This window comes from Capsella rubella, unplaced genomic scaffold (genome assembly GCF_000375325.1).
Source record: "Capsella rubella cultivar Monte Gargano unplaced genomic scaffold, Caprub1_0 scaffold_5, whole genome shotgun sequence".
NCBI lineage: Eukaryota > Viridiplantae > Streptophyta > Magnoliopsida > Brassicales > Brassicaceae > Capsella > Capsella rubella.
In genome coordinates, this window is record NW_006238919.1 from 8,814,472 (window position 1) to 8,837,120 (window position 22,649).

A 22,649-nucleotide genomic window follows, 5' to 3' on the forward strand; every position below is an offset into this window, starting at 1 on the left:
GGAGAAAGGTGTTGCAAGAGGCTGCAGAGGCCTTAAAAGAAATGTAATCGGACTATATGTTATCTATGTTCCTTTCATGTGTTGTGCTTGACTTTAGCCAGTTTTACCCGCCTTGCAGACAAAACCAAAAGGGAGTTTCAATCTTATTGGGCCGATGAAACGGGTAGGTTAATGGACCACATGTGTCAGATGATATCAGCAGCTCACCAAGGCCAAGAATGACCTACAAGACCTCAACCTGTGAATTGTGATGGCTTCCCCTCTCAAGCTCTTCCCTCATTGATGTTTTACTTTTTGTACCAAAGTTTTCAAGATTTAGGTGTATTTTACTTAAATTCACAACACAAAGAGATGATAGTTTTCAAAAAAAAAAGAGATGATAGTTTTAACTTTTAAGGTAGAAATTAAATGTAATCGCTTGCTATGTTGAATATATAATTTTGTAAATTTTCATTTGATTGCTCAATGTAAATAAAAAAAAACTCGATTCTTCTTTTGTCAAAACAAAATTAACAAAATAATGTTAAAATAAAGTCTTTCAAATTATAAATTTAGGATTAACAAAATAAAATAGACTAAGGTATTGCTATTTCATTTTATTTTTTTCATCAGTATTACTTTATTAAAAAAATCCCAACATATAAAAAAAAGTGATAAAGGATCTAACTAACAGACAAGCAAGCGGATCCAGTTAGAGAGTTTCGGTCGGGGCTCCGACAATGTTATAATTGGTTTAGCTTTTTTGAAATTCTCCATGGCGGACGAGAAAGAGATCGTCGATATCTATAGCTCGGATGAGGAAGAAGAAGAAGATGATGATGATGATAATGTCGATAGCGAGAGTAGCAGCGAAGAAGAAGACGAAGAAGAAGAAGATGATGATCGGAGTTTGAGGTATTTGCGTTCTTTTTTCACTGTGATCTACTTTTCTCGATTTGATTCGTTGGTTAGTTGTTGATCGGTTGTGGATTTAATTCGATTCAGTGGAGATGATAGCGAATTAAGCGAAGATGATTCTACGGATTCGAATTCGGATTCTGATGACGATGACGACGAAGATGAGGAAGGCGATGATAACGAAGACGAAGAAGACTCTCTTGTTGATAAAGTCACTCGTCTATTCAAAGGTTTACCAATTTTTAGGGTTTTTTGTGAAATCTTGATCTGTTCACACTTACTTCCTTTGCATCAATTTAGGGTTTATTAATCTTCCATTGGTTAATAATTTAGGGAACATTTTGCTTAATTTTGGTGGAAAATCATTGGAATTGGAATTGGGTCATTCTAAGTTTATGTAAGAACTTGGGAATGTTGTTGCTACATAGCTTGTCTAGTCACTAAAATCTCTCTGTTGGGTTTTAGGGAAACAAGATTGAGAGACTCATCTACATTTCTTAGCTGAGAAAGCTTTCTTAAGGTAATCAAACCGACTACGATCAGACAAAACATTAGCAGTTTCGTTGTTGTTGTTGTGGTGTTTTCAATCTTATGACAGAGAGCTCCATTTTTGTTGCATCTTGGCTATAATTTTTTCGGTTATGTGATTTCTTTCTTCTTTGTGATCGTATATGTTTCCTCAGGATAATAGATAGGAGCAAAGAAGCAGTTTATCAAAGATCATCTATTGGAAAGGTAAACTAAATCATATACTGTTCCTATATACAATGCTCAGAGATGTCGAGAATTTGTTTTACAGAGGGATATTTTTTGTTCTCTTTACACTTATATAGTTATCTCAGCTTCAATTAGAGAGTTTTAGAGATATGGCTATTCCCCAAAAACGATTTGTAAACTCTTGTTTTGATTACTATAAGTACGAAATGTATCTGATGAATACCAGTATTTATATAACTCACTGTTCCCGGTGTAGTTTTGCGTTCTTCATGCACACAATGATCTAGTTTAAATGTGTAGTCAAAGAACTCTCAATGTGATCTTGATCAACACTAATCAGTACTCTCTCTTTTATTTCATTCCCTTCAAAAAAAATGTAAGAAAGCTACAAGAGACTCCATGATGAGATCGTCTTTGACCATCATCAAAGTTTTCACTCTCTTGTGTGAAAAGAATGGACCCCGAAACAGAGAGTAGTTCCTTCCTTGACGTGACAACACTTGAAAGGACGATTGTTTCTAATTTACCTTTTATAAGGGGGGTCACTTTTTATTTCGTGATCGGATCTTATGTCCATTCACATGACTTGTCGGATCGTCTTGTGTCCCCAATTTGAACACGAAGTCACTTTTGTACCTTTACAAATTTAACGCCACAGAAAAAATATAACACAGCTCAAGCCTTAGCCGACAAAAGCAGAACATCATCTCAAAAGTCACGCAAACTAAAAACCAAAACGAAACTACTTGAGAGATTGATAGATCATTCACAGTTTCACACCAAACATAAACAAACCATTTAATAATACTTTAATTACATTCCAAACACAAGGATATACATACACATACATGGCTCAAAGAACATTGAATAAAATCAGAAAACACGAATAATCAAATCATATAATTTTTAAAGTACTAGCTAGAATCTTGTATTTGATGGTCGGATGTCGAGTTCATGGGTCCAAGCTCTTCGGTCTTGAACATGGAGGTACCAATATGTTTGAGCCAGCACATCAGGATCCATTCCCATCACTCCCGAGCTTTCTCCTTCTCCTTCTCCATCATCACCTCCTCCTACGTTAAATGATTGCTCCGCGACCATTCCTCGAGGAGGGATGTTTATTTCTCTGAAAATACATTTTCAAGAGATTTTATCTATGTTAAAATACTTCATTTCTTTAGAACTTCATATACTTAAATGTGTCAGTACTCAGTAGTAGTGTGGACCGTTGTTTGTGTGGGGGACTCTATCAAAAGTTCCACCCCTTTTTCATCTTTGACCATATGAATTTGAAGAAGATAAAGAAATAGAGGCTACCGAATCATATATAAATTGGTTTCCATTTGCTAGAGGAAAAAAATAAAGAAATGGAGTCACAAAGTTACATATTTGTGATTCTAAAATAATACTTTTTTTGAGGTAAGAATCTTGTCGATTTGGATCAGAATCTTGCCGTTTGTGGAAGCTATATAAAGTTAAAAGAGCCTTTTTCGGACAGATATTTTTGTGGTCTAAAATGATTTCTTTTAAAATGAAAAAAAAAATGGAATATGATTAGCAAAATTTTGCGTACCGTGGAGGTCCAACGACACCGTCGATAATAACATGAGCCACATGTATTCCAAAAGCTTGATATTCTTTTGCTAAGCACTGAGACAGTGCCCTCAACGCAAATTTCCCACAGCCTGTTCCGATTCCAAATATTTTTGAAGTTATTATTACTTTTTATTTTTGTTGCAAATACTAAAAGAAATTTTTAAAATGTTGAGGAAGAAATTACAAAGTTCGGAGAAACCAGCAATGGCATTCAAAGAGGCCGAGCAACCGGTGAAGAGTATAGTTCCTTTCCCTTTCTCCATCATCCCGGGAATAACCTTTTGGTACCATAACTTAATTATAATCAAATGAAAAAACTTACAAAATATATATAAAAAAATTGATTAATCTTTAACAAGGGCATGCAAGTCTTCAACATAAAAAATAACGATGGAATTTTCATAGAACTGTGTGAGAAATTTTTAAAAAAATAAATCACATTGTTCGTAAATAATTATGGTGCATGCAAGTTCAAGAAAGGTCACCTGTTGGGCGCAAAGGAATGCAGCGAAGACTGAGACGGACATAGAAGTTTGGAAAGACTGAAAAGGAATGTGTGTGAAAGAAGTTGGATGGTGATTTGTGTAGGAAGAAGAAGAATGATAAGCATTGTACACCAAAACCTCCACGAACCCTAACGACAAGACTCCTTCGAAGGCTTCTCTTACGCTTCTTTGATCCGCACAGTCAATTCTTATAGCAAACACTTGCGCTTTCTCTTCTCTCGCTATCTCTTCCGCTACTCGAGATAACCTACCTGCGCACATTTTACCAAACTATATCAAGAATGTGACAAAAAAAGAACAACACCAATTAATTAAGCCAGTTTTATTTAGTACGGTAATTAGTGCACGGTTTTTGTGATCAATACTGTTAAGACTAGCAAGTGTTTCATATAAAAGGAAAAAAAGTTAAATGGAAGAAAAATATTAATTTCATCAGAGAACATAGTGAAAAGTGTCATTGTTTCCTTTACTTTTGTGTCGAACAAAACAAAAGAAAAAATAGTTAAACGTGATTAGTAAATAAGTTTTTACTGAACCAATTCTAATAAAAGTTGAACATTTCAACTATTTACACTGAAAATATTACACCAGTTATAAGCCTATGATGATGTACTGATGTATAAACTTAAAAGGCCAAAGTCTTAAGAGAAAAAAAAAATGAATATATTAATGCGGTGTGTGAACATGTTTAATTAGCCGCATTAATATACATCGAGAACAAATAGTTCTAATTAAAATCACTCAATTCGCCATAATTTCGTTTTATCTTCTTTGGTTTATATGGAGAAGAAAGAAAGATTCCGTGGGCACATATAAAACAATCGAAAGAAGCATAAGTGTATACATGGATTAATGGATATATGCGTGTTTATGTGGGTGTGACGGTGTGTATACGTGTATGAACAAGCCATATATATATGGATAAAAAGAAAAAGCTAAAAGCTAAAAAGAGAGAGAGAGAGAGAGAGAGAAGGAATCAAACCGAGATCACGGGCGAGAATGGCGACGGTGTAGCCTTCGTGAGCAAACTTCCGAGCAACGGAGCGGCCAAGCTTTGGACCGACCCCTACCACCGCCGCTATGCCTTTGCTACCGGAGCTCGAACTCCCTACGTTTCTCATCATCGATCTTTTATGATCTTTCCTTTATCCACCTTCGTCTCTTTATATCTCTACTCTACTTTGGATTGTGGATTTTAAATATGAGAGAAATAAGAAAAAATATATTATTTTATAAGTTGTCGACGTGAGCTACCCTCTTAACCTAGGCCAGTCTCTTTGTTTCTTCTCTATTTAATATGAGAAGGAGAAATTTTCTTGTGGACTAGATGAGTTTTGGTTGCTAAATATAGACACCTTTCTTTGTCATTTACATATCATAATTTCGGCTACTTTAATACAAATAATAAATATTAAATATAACAATGCAAATTATGATGTAACAGTTACCTTTATCAACATATGAATACATAGAAATATGTGTATTGTGGGGAAAAGATGGTGTCCAATGGATAGTGTGGTTCTTAGACAAAGAGAGACATGTCATGTGGAAGCAATTGTTGCGTTTTGTTCTTACTTGTTAAGATGGTCTTTTGTGAATTATGTTGTTGAGGATTCTATCTCTATTGGTCAATATTAGAGCTTCGAATGTGAATTTTTCATATGAATTTTTTTTATTCGGTCGTTCTAAACGGTTTATTATATTAAAGAAAATTTGTGTTTATATACATTTTGGAAAACTGTATTTCTTATATAAGAAATGAAGAAGATATAACAATTTTTATTAAATAGGTTGACCCATTTGCTTTCCTTTTATGGGGAATATTATTACGAGATTTTCCCTTTTTGATTTTGTATACAGATTTGGCTTTTATTTTTGTCCTGCAAGTTGGTCATTCCCTGCCCCCTTTCCTCTTCTGTCTACAGCTCATCGGCATATCAAAACAAATACATACAAATGTAACATATGTACATCTGTTTTTCACAGAAGTTTCTAGATAGTTACATACATGTCTATCCTTATATTAAATTTAGTTTTCGTTGTTCACAGTTAACACACGTGATTAGGATTACCAAGAACGTTTACTATATATGCATTTAGTTTAGTACTCTAAATGCAATCAACATTACTCCTTTTCTTTGTTTCTTAAAGATTATCCTATGAGTCTATGACTGATATGATCAGATAATGTATATTGAATTTGAATTATTGGATGGGGTTTTGAATGTGAATTGTGAAAGATAAGGATTGTATAAGATTCTTGCAATTACAATGAAAAGATGATTCTTGCAAATATCGGAAAGATAAACTTTGAATAAAAAAAAATTCAAATATTAAGTTTATCCAATATATATGGGACCAGATATAGGGAACTGAGTAACCCATATCATCTATGATGATTGGTCTAAATCTTCACAAATCTTTCCTCCATTCTCTTTTAACCACCATCGATCACCTTAGTTTGAAACATATATGTATCAGAGTATATATATATCTTTTGCATTTTGTGATCGAGTCTTTTAGTAAAGTTGATAGAGGTCCAAACAAAAGAAAAGGGTAAAGTTATTATCAAAGTTTTCAATAAAATAGTCGTAAGTCTACAAGAATATAGTGGCTAATGCTAAATATGCGTGTTTACTATATGATGATATCAAATTATTTATCTACAAACGTTGTGTAAATAGTAAATACTATAAGATAAGATAAATGTCTGGTCATTCTCATCATATCCTTGTTCTGTAAAACTGTCTTTTTAGTTAACAAAAGAGAGATGGCGAAGAGTTTTTTTACTTCTGATGATTTCTTTCGCACCGTCACCCAAAAAAAAAAACAATTAACGTGTTCTTCTAGAGGTCATGTGGCCGTGTGGGGATGAAATCGATAGCAAGCATTTAACTCAAGAGGTCCCAAAGGAGTTGGTGGGTAGCTAGCTGCTATGGTTGAAATTAGAATTACGTGCATTTTAAATATGTTTCTATATTATGTACGTAATACTTCTTCAATTATTCCAATAAATTTTATAAATAGCTTTCATGTATGTACGTAACAAAAGTGTCCGGCTCATCTCAATTGGTAAAGCGCAAGTGTTTACGACTTCGTGGATAATCCTGTAAAGCCCACACTGCCCGCCATGTTATACAACTTCTTAGCTTATATAGCCCATACTCATACATTGGCAAAAGTGGTTTATAAGAATTGGAATCAGAATTACCAAGAAAATTTATATTCGTACGTAATTTCAGGCGGATCTACGATCATGCAAATAAAACTGAGAATATATTCGTAACAGAACTGAGGTAAAAAAAAATATTATTAATTAAACGACGAAGAAATCAAGAGATGTCCATGAGAAATGGACAAAACAAAACTAAATAAACCCTAATTAACAGAACTTGAGGAAATAAAATAAGAAAAAACAAAACGGGAGACGTGTTTAGTTCTTGGCGTGCTTGATGTGACAAGAATATTGAAGGAGAGGAGCAAAGAAATGGCTCTTAAACATCATGTGAAGATGGCTGTGACACCTCTTGTTCATATTCAAAACGATCTCACAACACTCTTTGTCTAACGCAAAATCGTTCTCCGCCCAACTAGAAAATATTTGCGAGAAACATTTCTCGTTCGCTTTCGATCCATCCTTGGACAAACACTTCTCTAACTCACTGGATTGCGACACGAGAAGAGACTCGAACGGAGGACCCGGGAGTCCCGGGATATTAGGGAGTCCCGGGATTGTTGGCATTCCCGGGATTCCCGGGATGTTTGGAAAGGGGATAGTGGGGATTCCAGGGATTTTTGGGATGTTAGGGAACGAGCCGGGAGGTGAAGGAGGAGCGTTGGGGTCTGAGGTGGAGGAGCAAGCCCAACCAACCTTAGAGTCACCGAAGTTGTCATTGTGGTTGGCTAGATCCGACGGCTTAGGCCATGGTTTCTTTGTTAATCCGACGGTAAGGTTTGGGAAAGAGACGAGGCATAGTATAGCTACAATGATAATGACGCTCTTCATGGTTAAGGCGATGGAACAGAAAGAGATTTTTTGTTTTCTAGCGTATAAAGAAAAATGAGTGAGAATGTATATGGATACGTTTATATAGACTTTTTATTCTTTTGTTTAAAAGTAAAATAACATGATGATCATGACGATAGAGTTTGTATATACTACGAATATGTTGTAGCAGTTGTTATCTCTATAAACTGATTTGTTTGCAACCATTATCTCGTGTTTGTAATTAATTAAAAATATTTTAATATAGTCTTTAGGAAAATATAAATCAGTTAACATAATGAGGTGATTTGCAATGAACATTGTTAAGGTTTGATTAGGGGAATTTATCAGTTATAAAACTCACGAGTCACAAGTAATTAATAACGAAAAGAAACATTTAAATGACTTCGTCTTCTAATTATTTTCCGGATATCCTATAAATTCCAACAAGAAGATCAAACTCTGTTGATTGTTAAATGTTGTTTAATGTTATTTGTTGGAGATTAGCAAAAATCTAAAATAAATTAAAGAATTGCAAATAATATTTTACATATATGGAAGTAATGAAAAAAAAAATTGTTATATTGAATTACTGAATACTGAGGTTATATTAAGTTATTAACTAAACGAATAACGAATAACGAATAAAAAGGAAAAGAAACATTCAAATCATGTTTCGTCTTCTTAATTATTCGTTCCCGGAATATTCGATTATATGATCACACTCTTCTGAGTTCTGATTATAGAATTTTATTATTCATTGAGGAATAAATAAAATCAAAATTTTTAAATCGATGTAACCAAAAGAGCGATTGCATCGTAAAAACAATATAATACAAACAGTTTTCTTGCGTAACGATCTTTTCGATCAAGTCCAAATAATCATATTTTTAAACGATTTTCACTTTAGTGAATCTTTTCCGATTAATGAAATTGAACAAAACGACAAAGAAAAGAGAGAGATAATTATTCATTAATTAAACTTTGACAAAAGAATCCGTTCATTAGATATGAACGGAAACAAATTGCATGACTAAACTAACCGAAACAAAGAAACAAATTTTTAAAGAAAAAAAAAACCCTAATTAATTAATCAAGAACAAAAGAGAAACTAGGATGAAACATGACAAGTGTAACGAACAAGAGGAACAAAGAAAGGATCGTTGAAGAATCCCCAAGCGACGTCGTCACATTCACTCTTCATGTTGACAACAAGGTTGCAACAATAGTTACTAACACGAAACAACCTCGTGAAGAAACTCACTTCCATCTGCATCCGACACATCCCAACAGGTCCCATGTTCCTCATACAGCTGTCGATGTGTTCCCATGGATACTGATTATGATGTGGTGGATTTGATGGAGAGTGATCACCACTTGGTGGCGGAGATGGAGCTTTTTTGGGCGTTGGATGTGGAAAAAACGGTGTTGTATAAGGCGGGGATGGAGACTTCTTGGGCACTGGTGGTGGGAGAGACGCCGGTGTTGAAGGCGTAGATGGAGCCTTCTTTGGAGCTGGAGGTGGAAGAGACGGTGTTGGCGGCGGTGGAGACTTTTTCGGAGCCGGAGGAGGAGTAGACGGTTTTGATGGAGTTGATGGAGTTGACGGTGTTGATGGAGTTGATGGAGTTGTCGGTGTTGACGGAGTTGATGGAGTTGACGGTGTTGATGGTATTGTCGGAAACGGCGTTGAGGGAGAAATAGAAATGGCTGGAGCAGATCCGTTGCTATAAGTACATTTCCAAACTTTGGAGTCTCCATAGCTGAATCTATGGAGAGTGTTCATATACACCATCTCGTTTCTGGAGACTTTAGACGGTTTTGGCCATCCTTCTTCATTCGGCCAATATTTTCCGACGGTTATGGTCGGAAAAGCGAAAAGGCAGAGGAAAGCTGCCGCTACGAGAACGACGGAGATTTTCATCGTTAAAGGATTTGTGTTGTGTTGTGTGTATTATGAAATGGCCATTAAGTGTTGAGACTAAATCGGTTTATATATAAAGGATTTAACGTTTTTGTTTTAAGGTTAAAAATATAACGAAGATCTTTTAACAAACAAAAACATAACGAAGATAAAATTCATATCTCCTAACTATTATCTTCTACAATATTTAGCTGTTGTAAATATATTATCTCTTGCAAATTCGAAAAGAATATTCTTAACGCGAAAAAAAATGAAAAAAATGAAAAAATGTAGACTGCAGATATGTGGGCGTTATTATGTTTACTTCATCAAAGACCAGTTAAAGCCCATATAGGCCCATTTATTATAAATTGGAGGTTGATGAAAACGGCGTAGTTTAAGAGTTAAGTAAATGACCACCTGAAAGACCCGACCCAGAAAGAGAGACCCGGAGAACCCGACCCAAATTTTTGACAATTTTTGGTTCGATGTTCATCTTCGTCGTCTACCTTTTACCGGTTAAATAAAATAGTATTGATTTTTCTGATCTTCCCGTTCGATCTAACTATTTTTTTCTAAAAACCTTCGTATGTTCAGATTCGGGTTTGAAGCATATTGATGAACTCGTAATCTCACAGGGATCTAATAAGAGCAGGTAAAGCAAAATGAACAGTTTAAGCTATCAACAAATTTTTCAATTTTGAAAATTTCTCAGATCAGTAATTTTTGTTGTCAGCTTCTCTCGTTCTCTTGATCGATCTAAATCGTAATTGCGATAACTATAGACTGGAGTTTGTCTTTCAGGAGTTATGGAGTGGGCAACGGTGCAGCATCTGGATCTACGCCACGTTGGTCGTGGTGTGAGCAAGCCGTTGCAACCTCATACGGCGGCGTTTCATCCTACTCAGGCTGTAATCGCTGTTGCCGTTGGTTCTCACATCATGGGTAAGTATATCTCTCGCTATTGATTATGAAGTTTCTTGGTTTCATAGTTGTGATGTTTCGATGTTGAAATCTATATTGGTTTGCAGAATTCGATGCATTAACTGGATGTAAGATCGCGTCCATTGACATTGGATCTCCAGCTGTTAGAATGTTGTATAGTCCTACTAGCAGCAATGCTGTTGTTGCCATTCTTGAGGTCATTTCCCTATAATGCTATTGTAGAGATTTCGTTTTCAATTTAGAATACTTGTTTTAGCTTGGTGATCAGCATATTTAACTGGTTTGTTGTTTATTTAGGATTGTACAATTAGGTCTTGTGATTTTGAGACGGAGCAGACATGTGTCTTGCATTCACCGGAGAAGAGGAGTGAGCACATTTCCTCGGATACAGAAGTTCATCTTGCTGTGACGCCACTCCAACCTGTTGTGTTTTTTGGATTTCCAAAAAGAATGAGTGTGACAGGTTTGGTTATCGTTTTCTGAGTTCTCTATTACATTAGCGGATTTTTATGTGTACGAGTAGATGTTATTTTTCTGATTTGTCTCTTATTGTTCTTTGTTGTAGTTGTTGGAACTGTTGAAGGTGGAAGAGCTCCTACAAAAATTAAGACAGACCTGAAGAAACCAATTGTGAACATTGCTTGTCACCCTCGACTTCCTGTCCTGGTATGATAAAACATCCTTATTTTCCGTCTTAGTGTGTAGATTTTGATTTTTTTGTAAACATGGTTAACCTCTTTGTTCAATGCTGTGTCTTTTTCAGTATGTAGCATATGCAGAGGGGTTGATACGAGCTTATAACATTCATACTTATGCTGTTCATTATACACTACAGCGTGAGTATAGGAGGATATCACATGTCTGATTGTCTTTTTTCTTTTCACCTGGGGTATCCTGAAAAATAGCTACCACTTAAAGCAATTCTTTGTTATTCTAGCAGTGGATAATACTATTAAACTCATCGGCGCAAGTTCGTTTGCTTTTCACCCAACACTAGAATGGATTTTTGTTGGAGATAGGAGGGGTACACTTTTAGCGTGGGATGTTTCAACTGAAAGACCTAACATGATTGGAATGTAAGTCATTTTTGTTGCTTGTAGCTCTCTGTCGGCTGGCATGAAATTGCTATCCCTTCACATAATAAAACATTCCTGTTTATTATATGTTGGAACAACTGCAGAACTCAAGTGGGTTCGCAACCCATCACTTCTATTTCCTGGCTTCCTATGTTGCGTGTGCTTGTCACTGTGTCCAAGGATGGATCTCTTCAAGTGTGGAAGACACGGGTTATAATCAATCCCAACAGGCCTTCGGCACAAACAAACTTTTTTGAGCCTGCTGGTAAGACTGATGTCTCTTAAAGAGAAAATCTTTTTTCCTCCCGATTTAGGAATAATTCCCATGATTTGGTTTGGAAACTTTGATTACGCATCGTAACACTATCCTTTTTTTATTCTGCAGCTATGGAATCGATAGACATTCCTAGAATTCTCTCTCAACAGGGTGGGGAAGCTGTTTACCCTTTACCACGAATCAAAACTATAGAAGTTCACCCAAAGCTGAACTTAGCAGCTTTGATTTTTGCAGTTAAGAATATTCATTATACTTCCTACTGGCATTCCCAAGTAGAAGTGTGGCTTCTGTCTTTGACATACTGAATTTTTATGCAGAACATGGCGGGTAATGAGAACACTCAAAATCGAGCAGCTCAGACTAGGGAAGGAAGAAAGCAGCTCTTTGCAGTTCTGCAAAGTGCTAGGGGATCTTCAGGTGAACACAAATTTTGTTTGAACATAACAAGTGATACTCTTCTTAAGCTGTATGGATGTGTCTCTTGAGAGTCGCCAATCCTCTGTTAATATCTAGGGTTGTGGGTTCAACCAGAGTTGTTTGGTGTCAGTGTCAGTATCCTGCTTTCTAACATTTGAAGTGATAAACAGCTTCTGTTCTAAAGGAAAAGCTTTCATCTATGGGTTCCTCTGGAATTTTAGCCGAGCATCAACTCCAAGCTCTGCTACAAGAGCATCATCACAAGGGGTAGGTTGATATTCCTCATGCAATCGAGGTTGGAAATTTCTTAAAAAAATTACTATCATGTGGTGTGAATATGCCATGAATTCCTTACCGAATGACTCAAGTTTTTCATATTTCATCTGCTTCATGGTTCACTCTATTACTTTTCTGCAGCCAGGGTCAACTAACAATTTCAGATATTGCACGGAAGGCGTTCCTGTATAGTGTATGAATTTTTGACCTTCTTGCCTAGACATTATGTTTGTTTTATTATTAGGAACTATCTTTAGCTAAGTCCATGACATAATCCTTACAGCATTTTATGGAGGGCCATGCCAAAACTGCTCCAATATCAAGGTTGCCCCTTATTACCGTCGTGGATACAAAAGATCAACTTAAAGACATTCCTGTTTGCCAGGCACGTAACTGTTGTTTAGAGCTTATTTTCTGTAATATCTGATTTATGCCTAACTGATTGGATTATTTGACAGCCATTTCATTTGGAGCTGAATTTCTTCAATAAGCCAAATAGAGTTCTACATTATCCTGTGAGAGCCTTCTATATCGAGGGCCTTAACCTCATGGCACACAGTCTCTGTTCTGGAACGGACAACATCTACAAGAAGCTGTACACATCGGTATTATCTGATATGATGTGATTTCGTTTTATTTATTTGTTTCCCTTTACTTACAATACTTTTTTTGTTCAGATTCCCGGAAATGTAGAATATCATTCAAAACACATTGTTTACAGTCGTAAAAGACACCTCTTTCTGGTTGTCTTTGAATTCAGTGGTGCTACAAATGAAGTTGTGCTTTACTGGGAAAATACAGGCTCTCAGCTGCCTAATAGCAAAGGAAGCACTGCTAAAGGTTTGTCTAGTCATTGGATTCCCTTGCTACTCTTTAAAGAACTTTCCATCTCGCCTCAGAATTTGTAGTTGTTGAAAACATTAAGTGGTATTATACCACATTCAATCATTTATATATACCAGGGCTACAATGTATGCTATAAAACAGTAGGTGGTCTTTCTGCTGAGAGACTGGTGCTAGGGTCCACTGCTGTTTACCCTAGGGACTAACAATCAAGATGCGGAAGATTTCAATAAATTATATGTTAACTTGAAAGAGATGCAAGATTAGGCGTTCATGCTTTTTGTTTTCCTGTGTTTCTGAATGCGTAAATGAACAAGAGAGGACTAACCTCAAAGCGATACTTTGTAATATGCAGGTTGTGATGCTGCCTTTATCGGCCCAAATGACGATCAGTTTGCAATTCTTGACGAGGATAAGACAGGACTGTCTATGTATATCCTCCCAAAACTTACCACCATGGAAGAGAATGAGAAGAATCTGTTATCTGAAGAGAACCAAACCAAGGAGACAAATGTTTCTGGAATTCAGGGTCCACAACAATTCATGTTTGAGACAGAAGTCGATCGTGTTTTTTCCACACCGATAGGTGTTGCATCAGATAATCATTTTCTTGAAAATTACTTATCAATGGGACCATGCCAACGCTAACTGATGTCTCTTTAAATTACAGAGTCCACTCTGATGTTTGCTTGTAATGGAACCCAAATTGGGTTGGCAAAGTTGTTTCAGGGCTATCGTCTCTCAGCTTCAGATGGTCATTATATTTCAACACAAGGCGAGGGACGAAAGTCAATCAAGTTGAAGAAACATGAAATAGCTCTTCAGGTATGAAAAAATCTGTACAAAGCATGAATGTCCTCCTAATTGCTGGTACAGGCAGACTGCAACATCTATTATAACTCGTACTGTTACTAGTAGAGTAATAGTTTGGTAAAATTCACAGCCAAATTAAACTTTTGATATTTAGTTTCTGATTCTGTGACCAGCTGAATAAGTGCAGTCATTTTATTCATTACCCTTTGATGTGGTTTACACCTGGCCAGTTATATATTAAAGTAAAATGATCTCGTTCAGAAATTAATGATGACAGGAAAATTACTCGTCAAGTTGGTGTTAGCTATTCTATTGCTGTAAAAAATTGGTTGATTTGAGAAGGGTCAATGATATAATTGTTCCTGAAATTTTGGTCAATAAATTTGGTATAATGTAGAGTATTTTTAGAATGTGTTTTAGATCTCCAAAATATCATTTCCCCCTCAACTGTATAAAGAACTAATTGTTGTCTCAAACTGGACAGGTTCAATGGCAAGAAACACCTCGAGGATATGTCGCAGGGATATTAACAACCCAAAGGGTGCTGATGGTGTCTGCAGATTTTGATATATTGGCAAGCAGTTCGACGAAATATGATAGAGGACTACCATCAATATCCTTATTAACCCATCTTTCTTTCCTTTCAATCATGTGCATTATATGTTAATTTTATTTATATTTATGATCATTGATAATTTGAAAACCTTAACTTATGCGAACTTTAGATCTCTTTTATGGGTTGGGCCTGCCTTACTCTTTTCTACTACTACTGCTGTATGTTTGCTTGGCTGGGATGGCAAAGTAAGGACCATTCTTTCTATTAGTACTCCGTACGCAGGTAAGCAGATCTTGATTCTCTTTATGTTTAAGGTGATTTTACTGTATTTTCATTCTCTTAAATTATATCCTCTTCAACGCAGCCTTAGTTGGTGCCTTAAATGACCGCCTATTGCTTGCTAATCCCACTGATATAAGTCCGAAGCAGAAAAAGGGAATTGAAATCAAGAGCTGTCTAGTTGGGCTACTTGAACCGCTTTTAATCGGATTTTCTACAATGCAACAAACATTTGAACAGAAAGTGGACCTTTCTGAAATAATGTATCAAATAACAACAAGGTTACCTCTGTCCCTTTTTTCTTCTCTTACACTTTTGAAATTTCTTATATATATATATGTCGATACTTTGAATAGGTGTGCAGGATATACATCAATGAGTTTCTTTTGTCTCTTTTCCTAGCTATCTTTATTTGCTCCATTACCATGCTAACTTATTAGCTTCTTTATTATATTATATATATATATATATATATTGGATACAGGTTTGATAGCTTGCGAATTACTCCAAGATCTCTTGATATTCTTGCTAGAAGCGCTCCAGTGTGTGGAGATCTTGCTGTATCACTAGCTCAAGCAGGCCCTCAATTCAACCAGGTGAGTCAAGTTCAGTAGATTTTATGACCAGAACTCTCGCCCAGAAGATGTGATCTTTATTAAACTTTTTGCAAAAAATTAGGTACTACGTTGTGCATATGCGATAAACGCTCTGCGGTTCTCCACGGCATTGTCGGTTCTAAAGGACGAGTTCCTGCGTTCTAGAGACTATCCAAAATGTCCTCCAACTTCTCTTTTGTTTCAGAGGTTCCGGCAGCTCGGATATGCCTGTATCAAGTAAGTAAACTTTCCGTGCAGGACATATGTAGCATCTGAGTATCTAAAAATATTGCTAGTACTTATTGGACGGCCTATTCAACCTCATTTTCTGTTGACCTAATATATGTGGGAGTTTACGGCATCTTGAACTGGACCTTGAAAAATTAATCACAAGTATTTTTCACCACCTCCCCATTCACCATCTATAGTTAGTTGGAACTTGGATATAACACTTCTTGATCCTTGTAGCTACGTTGCATCTCTATGCTAGTGTCTCATGGAAATGTTTTCGGCAAGGTTCAGTCATCTAACTACGTGGTCTTTTTGTACTGTAGATATGGTCAATTTGATAGCGCAAAGGAAACTTTTGAAGTAATAGCCGACTATGAGAGCATGCTAGATCTTTTCATATGCCACCTGAACCCTAGTGCTATGCGTCGTCTTGCCCAGAAATTGGAAGAAGAAAGCGGAGATCCCGAGTTGAGACGATATTGTGAAAGGATTTTACGAGTGCGGTCTACAGGATGGACCCAGGGAATTTTTGCTAATTTTGCAGCTGAGAGTATGGTTCCAAAAGGACCAGAATGGGGTGGTGGCAACTGGGAAATCAAGACTCCAACCGACATGAAGAGCATACCTAAGTGGGAGCTTGCTGGGGAAGTAATGCCATATATGAAAAACGAAGATGGAACCATCCCCTCAATAGTAGCTGATCATATTGGTGTTTATTTGGGCTGCGTCAAAGGTAGAGTTAATGTTGTGGAAATTAAAGAAGACAGCTTAGTTTCTAAACCTGGAGGGCTTAGTTTGTTGGGTAAACCTGTATCGGATAAACCTTTGGCACTTCCTGCTGGTGAATCCAGTTCGTTGATGGGTCTGGAATCCCTTGGAAAACAAAACGTAGCTGATGAACAGGCAAAGGCTGCTGAGGAATTCAAGAAAACAATGTATGGGGCTGCTGGTGATGGCAGCAGCAGTGACGAGGAAGGTGTTCCAAAAACTAAGAAGTTGCAAATTAGAATACGTGAAAAGCCAACATCCACCACTGTGGACGTCAATAAGCTTAAAGAAGCTGCTAAAACGTTTAAACTCGGAGATGGGCTAGGCTTAGCAATGAGTAGAACAAAATCAATTAGTGCTGGATCCCAGGATTTGGGCCAGATGTTAAGCCAACCTTCTTCCTCAACAGCTGCAACTACAGCTGCTCCGAGTTCTGCATCTGCTCCTGTTGATCCTTTTGCGATGAGCTCATGGACACAACAACCTCAACCAGTTTCTCAACCAGCTCCATCTGGTGTAGCCGCACCAATACCGGAAGACTTTTTCCAAAACACAATCCCATCTGTTGAGGTTGCCAAGACATTGCCTCCTCCTGGCACTTATCTTTCAAAAATGGACCAAGCTGCTCAAGCTGCAATAGCTGCACAGGGCGTAAATCAAGGAAATAATACTACTCTGCCTGATATTGGTCTTCCCGATGGGGGCGTTCCTCAACAGTATCCTCAACAGGGAAGTCAACAACCGGTTGCTCCATTTCAGACTGTTGGACTTCCCGACGGTGGTGTTCCTCAACAGTATGGTCAGACCCAGGGGCCATCCCAGGTTCCAGTTTCTACGCAGCCTCTTGATCTTAGCATTCTTGGAGTTCCAAATACCAGTGATTCTGGGAAGCCTCCTGGACAGCCTCAGTCCCCTCCTGCATCAGTTCGTCCTGGACAGGTAAATGTGTATTTGATTTTTTTCTATGTGTTTGCATGCCGATCAATTTGCTAATGTTCTATATCAAGATAAAATGGACAGGTAAATGTGTATTTGATTTTTTTCTGTGTTTGCATGCCGATCAACTTGCTAATGTTCTGAAAGTACATATATCAAGATAAAATTCGACACATAAAGTGCATAAATCTCACAGTTGCTTTACCCTCTATGATCACTACTCTCCTTAGGTTCCACGTGGAGCTGCAGCTCCGATTTGTTTCAAGACTGGACTTGCCCATCTTGAACAAAACCAGCTTCCAGATGCACTGTCTTGCTTCGACGAAGCATTCTTGGCTCTGGCTAAAGATCAATCACGTGGAGCAGATATCAAAGCTCAAGCCACTATTTGTGCTCAATACAAGATAGCCGTAACTCTCCTTCGGGTAACTAACTCATATATCTCCCCTCTTATAGAAAGTAAATGATTCTGTTAGAAAAGATAGAATCATCTTATCAATGTTTCTTTCCCCTCTCCCCCATTTGCAGGAAATTTTGAGGCTACAAAGAGTCCAAGGCGCGAGCGCATTAAGCGCAAAGGACGAAATGGCTAGACTTTCAAGGCATCTAGCTTCCCTGCCACTACTAGCCAAGCACCGCATAAACTGCATACGCACTGCAATCAAAAGAAACATGGAAGTCCAAAACTATGGCTACTCAAAGCAGATGCTTGAACTGCTTTTATCAAAGGCACCAGCAAGCAAGCAAGAAGAACTAAGAGGACTAGTCGATCTCTGTGTCCAGAGAGGCACATCGAACAAATCCATCGACCCGCTTGAAGACCCTTCTCAGTTATGCTCCGCTACGCTCAGCAGATTATCAACTATTGGATACGATGTTTGTGATCTCTGTGGGGCAAAGTTTGCTGCTCTTTCGTCTCCCGGTTGTATCATTTGTGGTATGGGAAGCATCAAACGGTCTGATGCACTCGCTGGACCAGCACCTGTATCCACACCATTCGGCTAAAGGTTATAGACGTTAAAGCGGCTGGTTCGATTAACGTCAGGCAAATAACAAACTAGTTACATGTAAGAGCATTCGATCGATTTTTGTTGGGTTTGTTTTCGGTTTATTCGTGTGTATATGATTTGATTATTTGTATCTGTTTATTTCAATACGTGGCTAATACAATTTGTAACCTCACTCTTCTTTGTCCACCAGGTTAATCCTTATATATTTTCTTTTGTTTCAGTTTACTTTCAACAAATATTAAAACGACAACCTTTTCCTAAAAGAATATTAAGTTTTATGATGGAGAACCATTTTTTGATTTGTCAGACCATTTGGAGAAATTGGGTGCACCAGAGACGACTACTGTGAAAATTATTTTTGGTAACATCAAATCGAGACTGCAACACCCACTTAAAATTTTCTACGCTCTCTCAATGGCGTGATATGTAAGTAAGTATCAAACACCTTAGACCTTGATAGCAGTGGTATCAACAAGGTCAAAGCCACGAGCGGCAAATGCATCTTAGCTTTCATGAGTACGTTGGATATATACTGTAGTTAATATAGTTTTAGTCTCTCATTTTTATGATTAAAGAATAAAGCTGTTTTTTCCTAATATGGAAATCTTTAAACCTTGCTTGACAACAACAACAACAAAAAAAAAGGAAATATTTAGATTTTTAGACCTTAATAAATCTTAGTTTTTGCTGTTCCGAAAACTCTTATCTAATATGTGTAACAAATATCGGAACGTACTTATTAAGAGAGAAAATTACGTGCTTCTGAATTCTAGTTTACCTCATGGTAGGTAACAAATCATGATTAACAAATGATATCAAAATGCAAACTTATATGATACAAAAGAGTTTAAGATAGTACGAAAAAAGTATCAACCTTAAATTTTATTCATGATCTAGAATTATGAATCCATCATCAAGTATTACAAATGGTATAATACGGTATACAATAATTTTAAAAAAAATACATATTGTAAAACAATGTATTAAATAAAGCTATAAACTAATAGATCTTTCTTCTAAGCTGTAGGTTCATCGTTCTTGACAGCATGACCAATCCCGGGGCTATGTCCTGGTGTTGTGGGTTTGAACTCATCTCCTTTCTTATGTCCCATCCCTGGACTGTTTCCTGGAGAAGTAGGTGCAAAATCATCAGTGGTTCCAGTTATGAAATGATCTTGACCGTTCGCTTTCTGCAATCGTCTTTCTTCCGTGGGTGAGAAGTCATCCTTAGACTCCTTAACATTCACATTCCCTCTCTTGTGCCCTATCCCAGGACTGTTTCCCGGAGAAGTGGGTGCAAAATCGTCCGTAGTTCCTGTTTTGAAGTGATTTTGACCGTCCGTTTGTTGAGTATTTTTTCCTTCCGTGTGTTTGAAGTCATCTTTAACCCTTTCTGCATTGGCATTTGCTTTCTTATGCCCCACCCCAGGGCTGTGTCCTGGGAAAGTAGGCGCGAAATCGTCTATGGTACCGGTTTTGAAATGATCTTCACCGGTCGTTTTTTGCAACTTTCTTCCTTCCGTGGGCTTGAAGTCATCTTGAAACCCTTCAACATTAGCATTACCTTTTTTATGTCCAACACCAAGGCTGTTTCCTAGAGAAGTAGGCACGAAATCACCCGTAGATCCAGCTTTAATACGATCTTGATCTTTAGTTTTCCTCAACTTTCTTGCTTCAGTGGTGGTTGCTGTTTGGGAAAATACCATCGAGATCACGAGAATGGTCACACTGAAAGTGAGTAGTTTCATGTTGTTGTTTTGTGGATTTCGGAGTAAGGATTAGGAGTTTTTTATATATATATGAGAGTAGTTATGTAGTTGTACTGAAATTTGGAGTAAGAATGCCCCAAAGAGATTGTATTTATAGTGCTATGAGTTTGCTTATGTTGCTGTTCATTTAATTTAAAATGTGTGGACAATGGCCACATTGATTGATTTTGGACCGTCTATATATCAATTCAATAGTATTGATCATACTACAAAGTATTCATATAATATAAAACCATTTTTAAAAACTTGAAGGGGTTTGTTTCTAAAATAAAACCATGATCAAATAGTCACAAATTTGGTTTTCAGTTCCCAAAAAAAAATAAAAAAAAATAAAGAAATTATAGGTTTCTTGTTCATATTATTTTTTGGTAAAAACATAAGAAAAAATATAATTTAAGGAGATGATATTTTTGTTGTTGTTGATATGAATGTAAAATTTCATTAAAATGGAAGAGATGATATAATTTGATGATGAGTTTTTTAAAAAAAACATATAACATTCCTATGTCGACACTACCAACAGCTGCCCTTTGAAATGGAGTACCAAACAAATGCTTACTTAGTTTCTCTATTGAATTTTCTCCATTTACACATGCAAATAGACAACAAGTGGGTACGCATTTTTATTTAGTTGCTCGTGGTTAAATGAAATAGAAAATGCTATAATAGTGTATCAATGGACGATCAATATTAAGCCTGTGGTTAAAGGAGATTCCAATTATTATTGGTAGATTTCTATTTTTTATGTTGAAGGGTGAAATTAATATACAATATTATTACAAAGTCGGTCCTAAACCTCACGTAGTGCGCTCCATTGTTGAATATACAAGGCATACTATTTTTGTATTCCGAAAGATTTTTTTAACGATACATGTTGAACTAATTAACATTTTTAGTTTGAATACTTAAAATTAATCGGCTCATTGTTTTTGAAATGAAATCAAAGGCTAAGAAAAGCCGCCCTTTAGCCACCACAGAAATGCATTTCAAACGAAAAGACTATTTTAATATCACACGAGTTTAAATTAAAGAACACTAATGATTTGACAAAAGATCTTTTCTATTGACCTTTTCTCTTCTTTCAAAAGTCGAATGTGAAAATGTTTTATAAAAAATTAAAAACACTAAATATGATCCTAAGCATGTTTGACTATATATATTGCATAGTATTGTTGAGATTTCTATTTTTATGTACATAATTTTTACATACTACGCATAGAAATATAATCTCAGTCACAAATATAAGATCTTCCACTACCCCATGATAAAGGTTGGCTACCATCAAATGTCTTGTTGTTGTATATATGAAAAGATATTTTCGAAGTGAGACAATACTCTCAATAATTTTCAGAGATTGTTACGTACCTCTCTTGTTGGTTTCGAATTTGTGAGATTGATAAACGATATGTACATCGTTATAATTTCTTACATGGTACTATGGTAAGATCATATATGAGATGGAAAAAAAAAGAGGTTGCTCTTGGTTTTGAAACTCATGAACTAAAAATGAGTCTTCAAATGGGGGGGCGAGAATGGCTATATTAGAACCATTTTATCGACTTGGTATATGTTTGTGGGTGTTATTAGTTTCCTTGCCAACTCGAACTCGCATGTGTCCGACAACAACGCCGCCATGCTTTCAAAGAATATACCATTTCCAAATAAATAATAGTGCCAAAAAAAACAAATCAAAAGAGGGAATAAATAATAAACCAAATTATAGAAAAGTGAAAGTAGTCAATAGATTCAGTAGAATAATGTCAAAGGCACCATCACCATCAACACAAAACCACTATATGGTCCCTACGAGTCACTTCACCACTCACTTCACTTTTTTTGGTCTTCACCTAATTAAACCCTTTTAATATATATAGATATGTAGGACATAATATCATAATAGTTTAAGAGTTTAATCAATTATAATTACCGTGTTGACAAACAAAAAGAATCAATATGATTGCCATTGACTATTAGAACACAAAAGAAAAACATAAGAGAATATACTTAGTAGAGACATTCAGATCTCAAAATTTGATTCCTATGCTTAATTATTTCATGTCAATCTCTTCAAACTTTAGCATTTTTCAGGACATAATACCTATTTGCTAACAGCTTTTGTAATATGTGAATGATATAGCGGTATTAATCATATGTTTTCGAACTAGCATCTATTTTCTATTTCTCTCGGTTTATACCACGACAAACTATAATTTAATAAATACTAAATAAACATGTATAAATGAAATTTTCCAG

At 36.3% G+C, this 22,649-nt stretch overlaps 6 protein-coding genes across 8 annotated transcripts; 2 read left to right on the top strand and 4 right to left on the bottom strand.

Moving 5' to 3' along the window:
- Positions 1-677: 677 nt before the first annotated feature.
- On the top strand, positions 678-1,869 carry LOC111830543 (prostatic spermine-binding protein). Its single transcript, XM_023782916.1, has 4 exons — positions 678-894; positions 985-1,127; positions 1,363-1,417; positions 1,581-1,869. Exons 1-3 carry the CDS (start codon positions 755-757, stop codon positions 1,374-1,376), a joined length of 297 nt encoding a protein of 98 aa, XP_023638684.1. The 5' UTR covers positions 678-754; the 3' UTR covers positions 1,377-1,417; positions 1,581-1,869.
- A 480-nt stretch (positions 1,870-2,349) lies between these two features.
- LOC17886923 (3-oxoacyl-[acyl-carrier-protein] reductase FabG) lies at positions 2,350-4,993 on the bottom strand. Its single transcript, XM_006291596.2, has 5 exons — positions 4,699-4,993; positions 3,696-3,967; positions 3,395-3,488; positions 3,188-3,299; positions 2,350-2,740 (listed from the first exon to the last, which is right to left on the bottom strand). Exons 1-5 carry the CDS (start codon positions 4,838-4,840, stop codon positions 2,533-2,535), a joined length of 828 nt encoding a protein of 275 aa, XP_006291658.1. The 5' UTR covers positions 4,841-4,993; the 3' UTR covers positions 2,350-2,532.
- A 2,156-nt stretch (positions 4,994-7,149) lies between these two features.
- On the bottom strand, positions 7,150-7,787 carry LOC17887349 (collectin-12). The gene has a single exon (XM_006292894.2). The coding sequence runs from the start codon at positions 7,720-7,722 to the stop codon at positions 7,150-7,152; it is 573 nt and encodes a 190-aa protein (XP_006292956.1). The 5' UTR covers positions 7,723-7,787.
- Positions 7,788-8,812: 1,025 nt separating this feature from the next.
- On the bottom strand, positions 8,813-9,662 carry LOC111830658 (extensin). The gene has a single exon (XM_023783171.1). The coding sequence runs from the start codon at positions 9,623-9,625 to the stop codon at positions 8,813-8,815; it is 813 nt and encodes a 270-aa protein (XP_023638939.1). The 5' UTR covers positions 9,626-9,662.
- A 472-nt stretch (positions 9,663-10,134) lies between these two features.
- Positions 10,135-18,847, top strand: LOC17887074. Of its 3 annotated transcripts, none has more exons than XM_023783550.1 (25): positions 10,135-10,259; positions 10,341-10,549; positions 10,636-10,745; positions 10,847-11,012; positions 11,115-11,215; positions 11,313-11,385; positions 11,487-11,625; positions 11,730-11,890; positions 12,011-12,135; positions 12,220-12,319; positions 12,490-12,586; positions 12,737-12,788; positions 12,879-12,980; positions 13,054-13,200; positions 13,273-13,435; positions 13,794-14,024; positions 14,109-14,263; positions 14,736-14,864; positions 14,972-15,089; positions 15,172-15,367; positions 15,571-15,682; positions 15,765-15,919; positions 16,237-17,620; positions 17,848-18,042; positions 18,146-18,847. In XM_023783550.1, exons 2-25 carry the CDS (start codon positions 10,414-10,416, stop codon positions 18,620-18,622), a joined length of 4,824 nt encoding a protein of 1,607 aa, XP_023639318.1. In that variant the 5' UTR covers positions 10,135-10,259; positions 10,341-10,413; the 3' UTR covers positions 18,623-18,847. The 3 variants fall into 3 exon arrangements, with proteins under 3 accessions (XP_023639318.1, XP_023639317.1, XP_006290491.1); XM_023783549.1 differs by having other exon boundaries at positions 10,409-10,549; XM_006290429.2 differs by having other exon boundaries at positions 10,136-10,259; positions 10,409-10,549; positions 11,490-11,625.
- A 719-nt stretch (positions 18,848-19,566) lies between these two features.
- LOC17885735 (precursor of CEP9) lies at positions 19,567-20,427 on the bottom strand. Its single transcript, XM_006292647.2, has one exon. It carries the CDS (start codon positions 20,373-20,375, stop codon positions 19,644-19,646), a length of 732 nt encoding a protein of 243 aa, XP_006292709.2. The 5' UTR covers positions 20,376-20,427; the 3' UTR covers positions 19,567-19,643.
- Between the last annotated feature and the right edge of the window lie 2,222 nt (positions 20,428-22,649).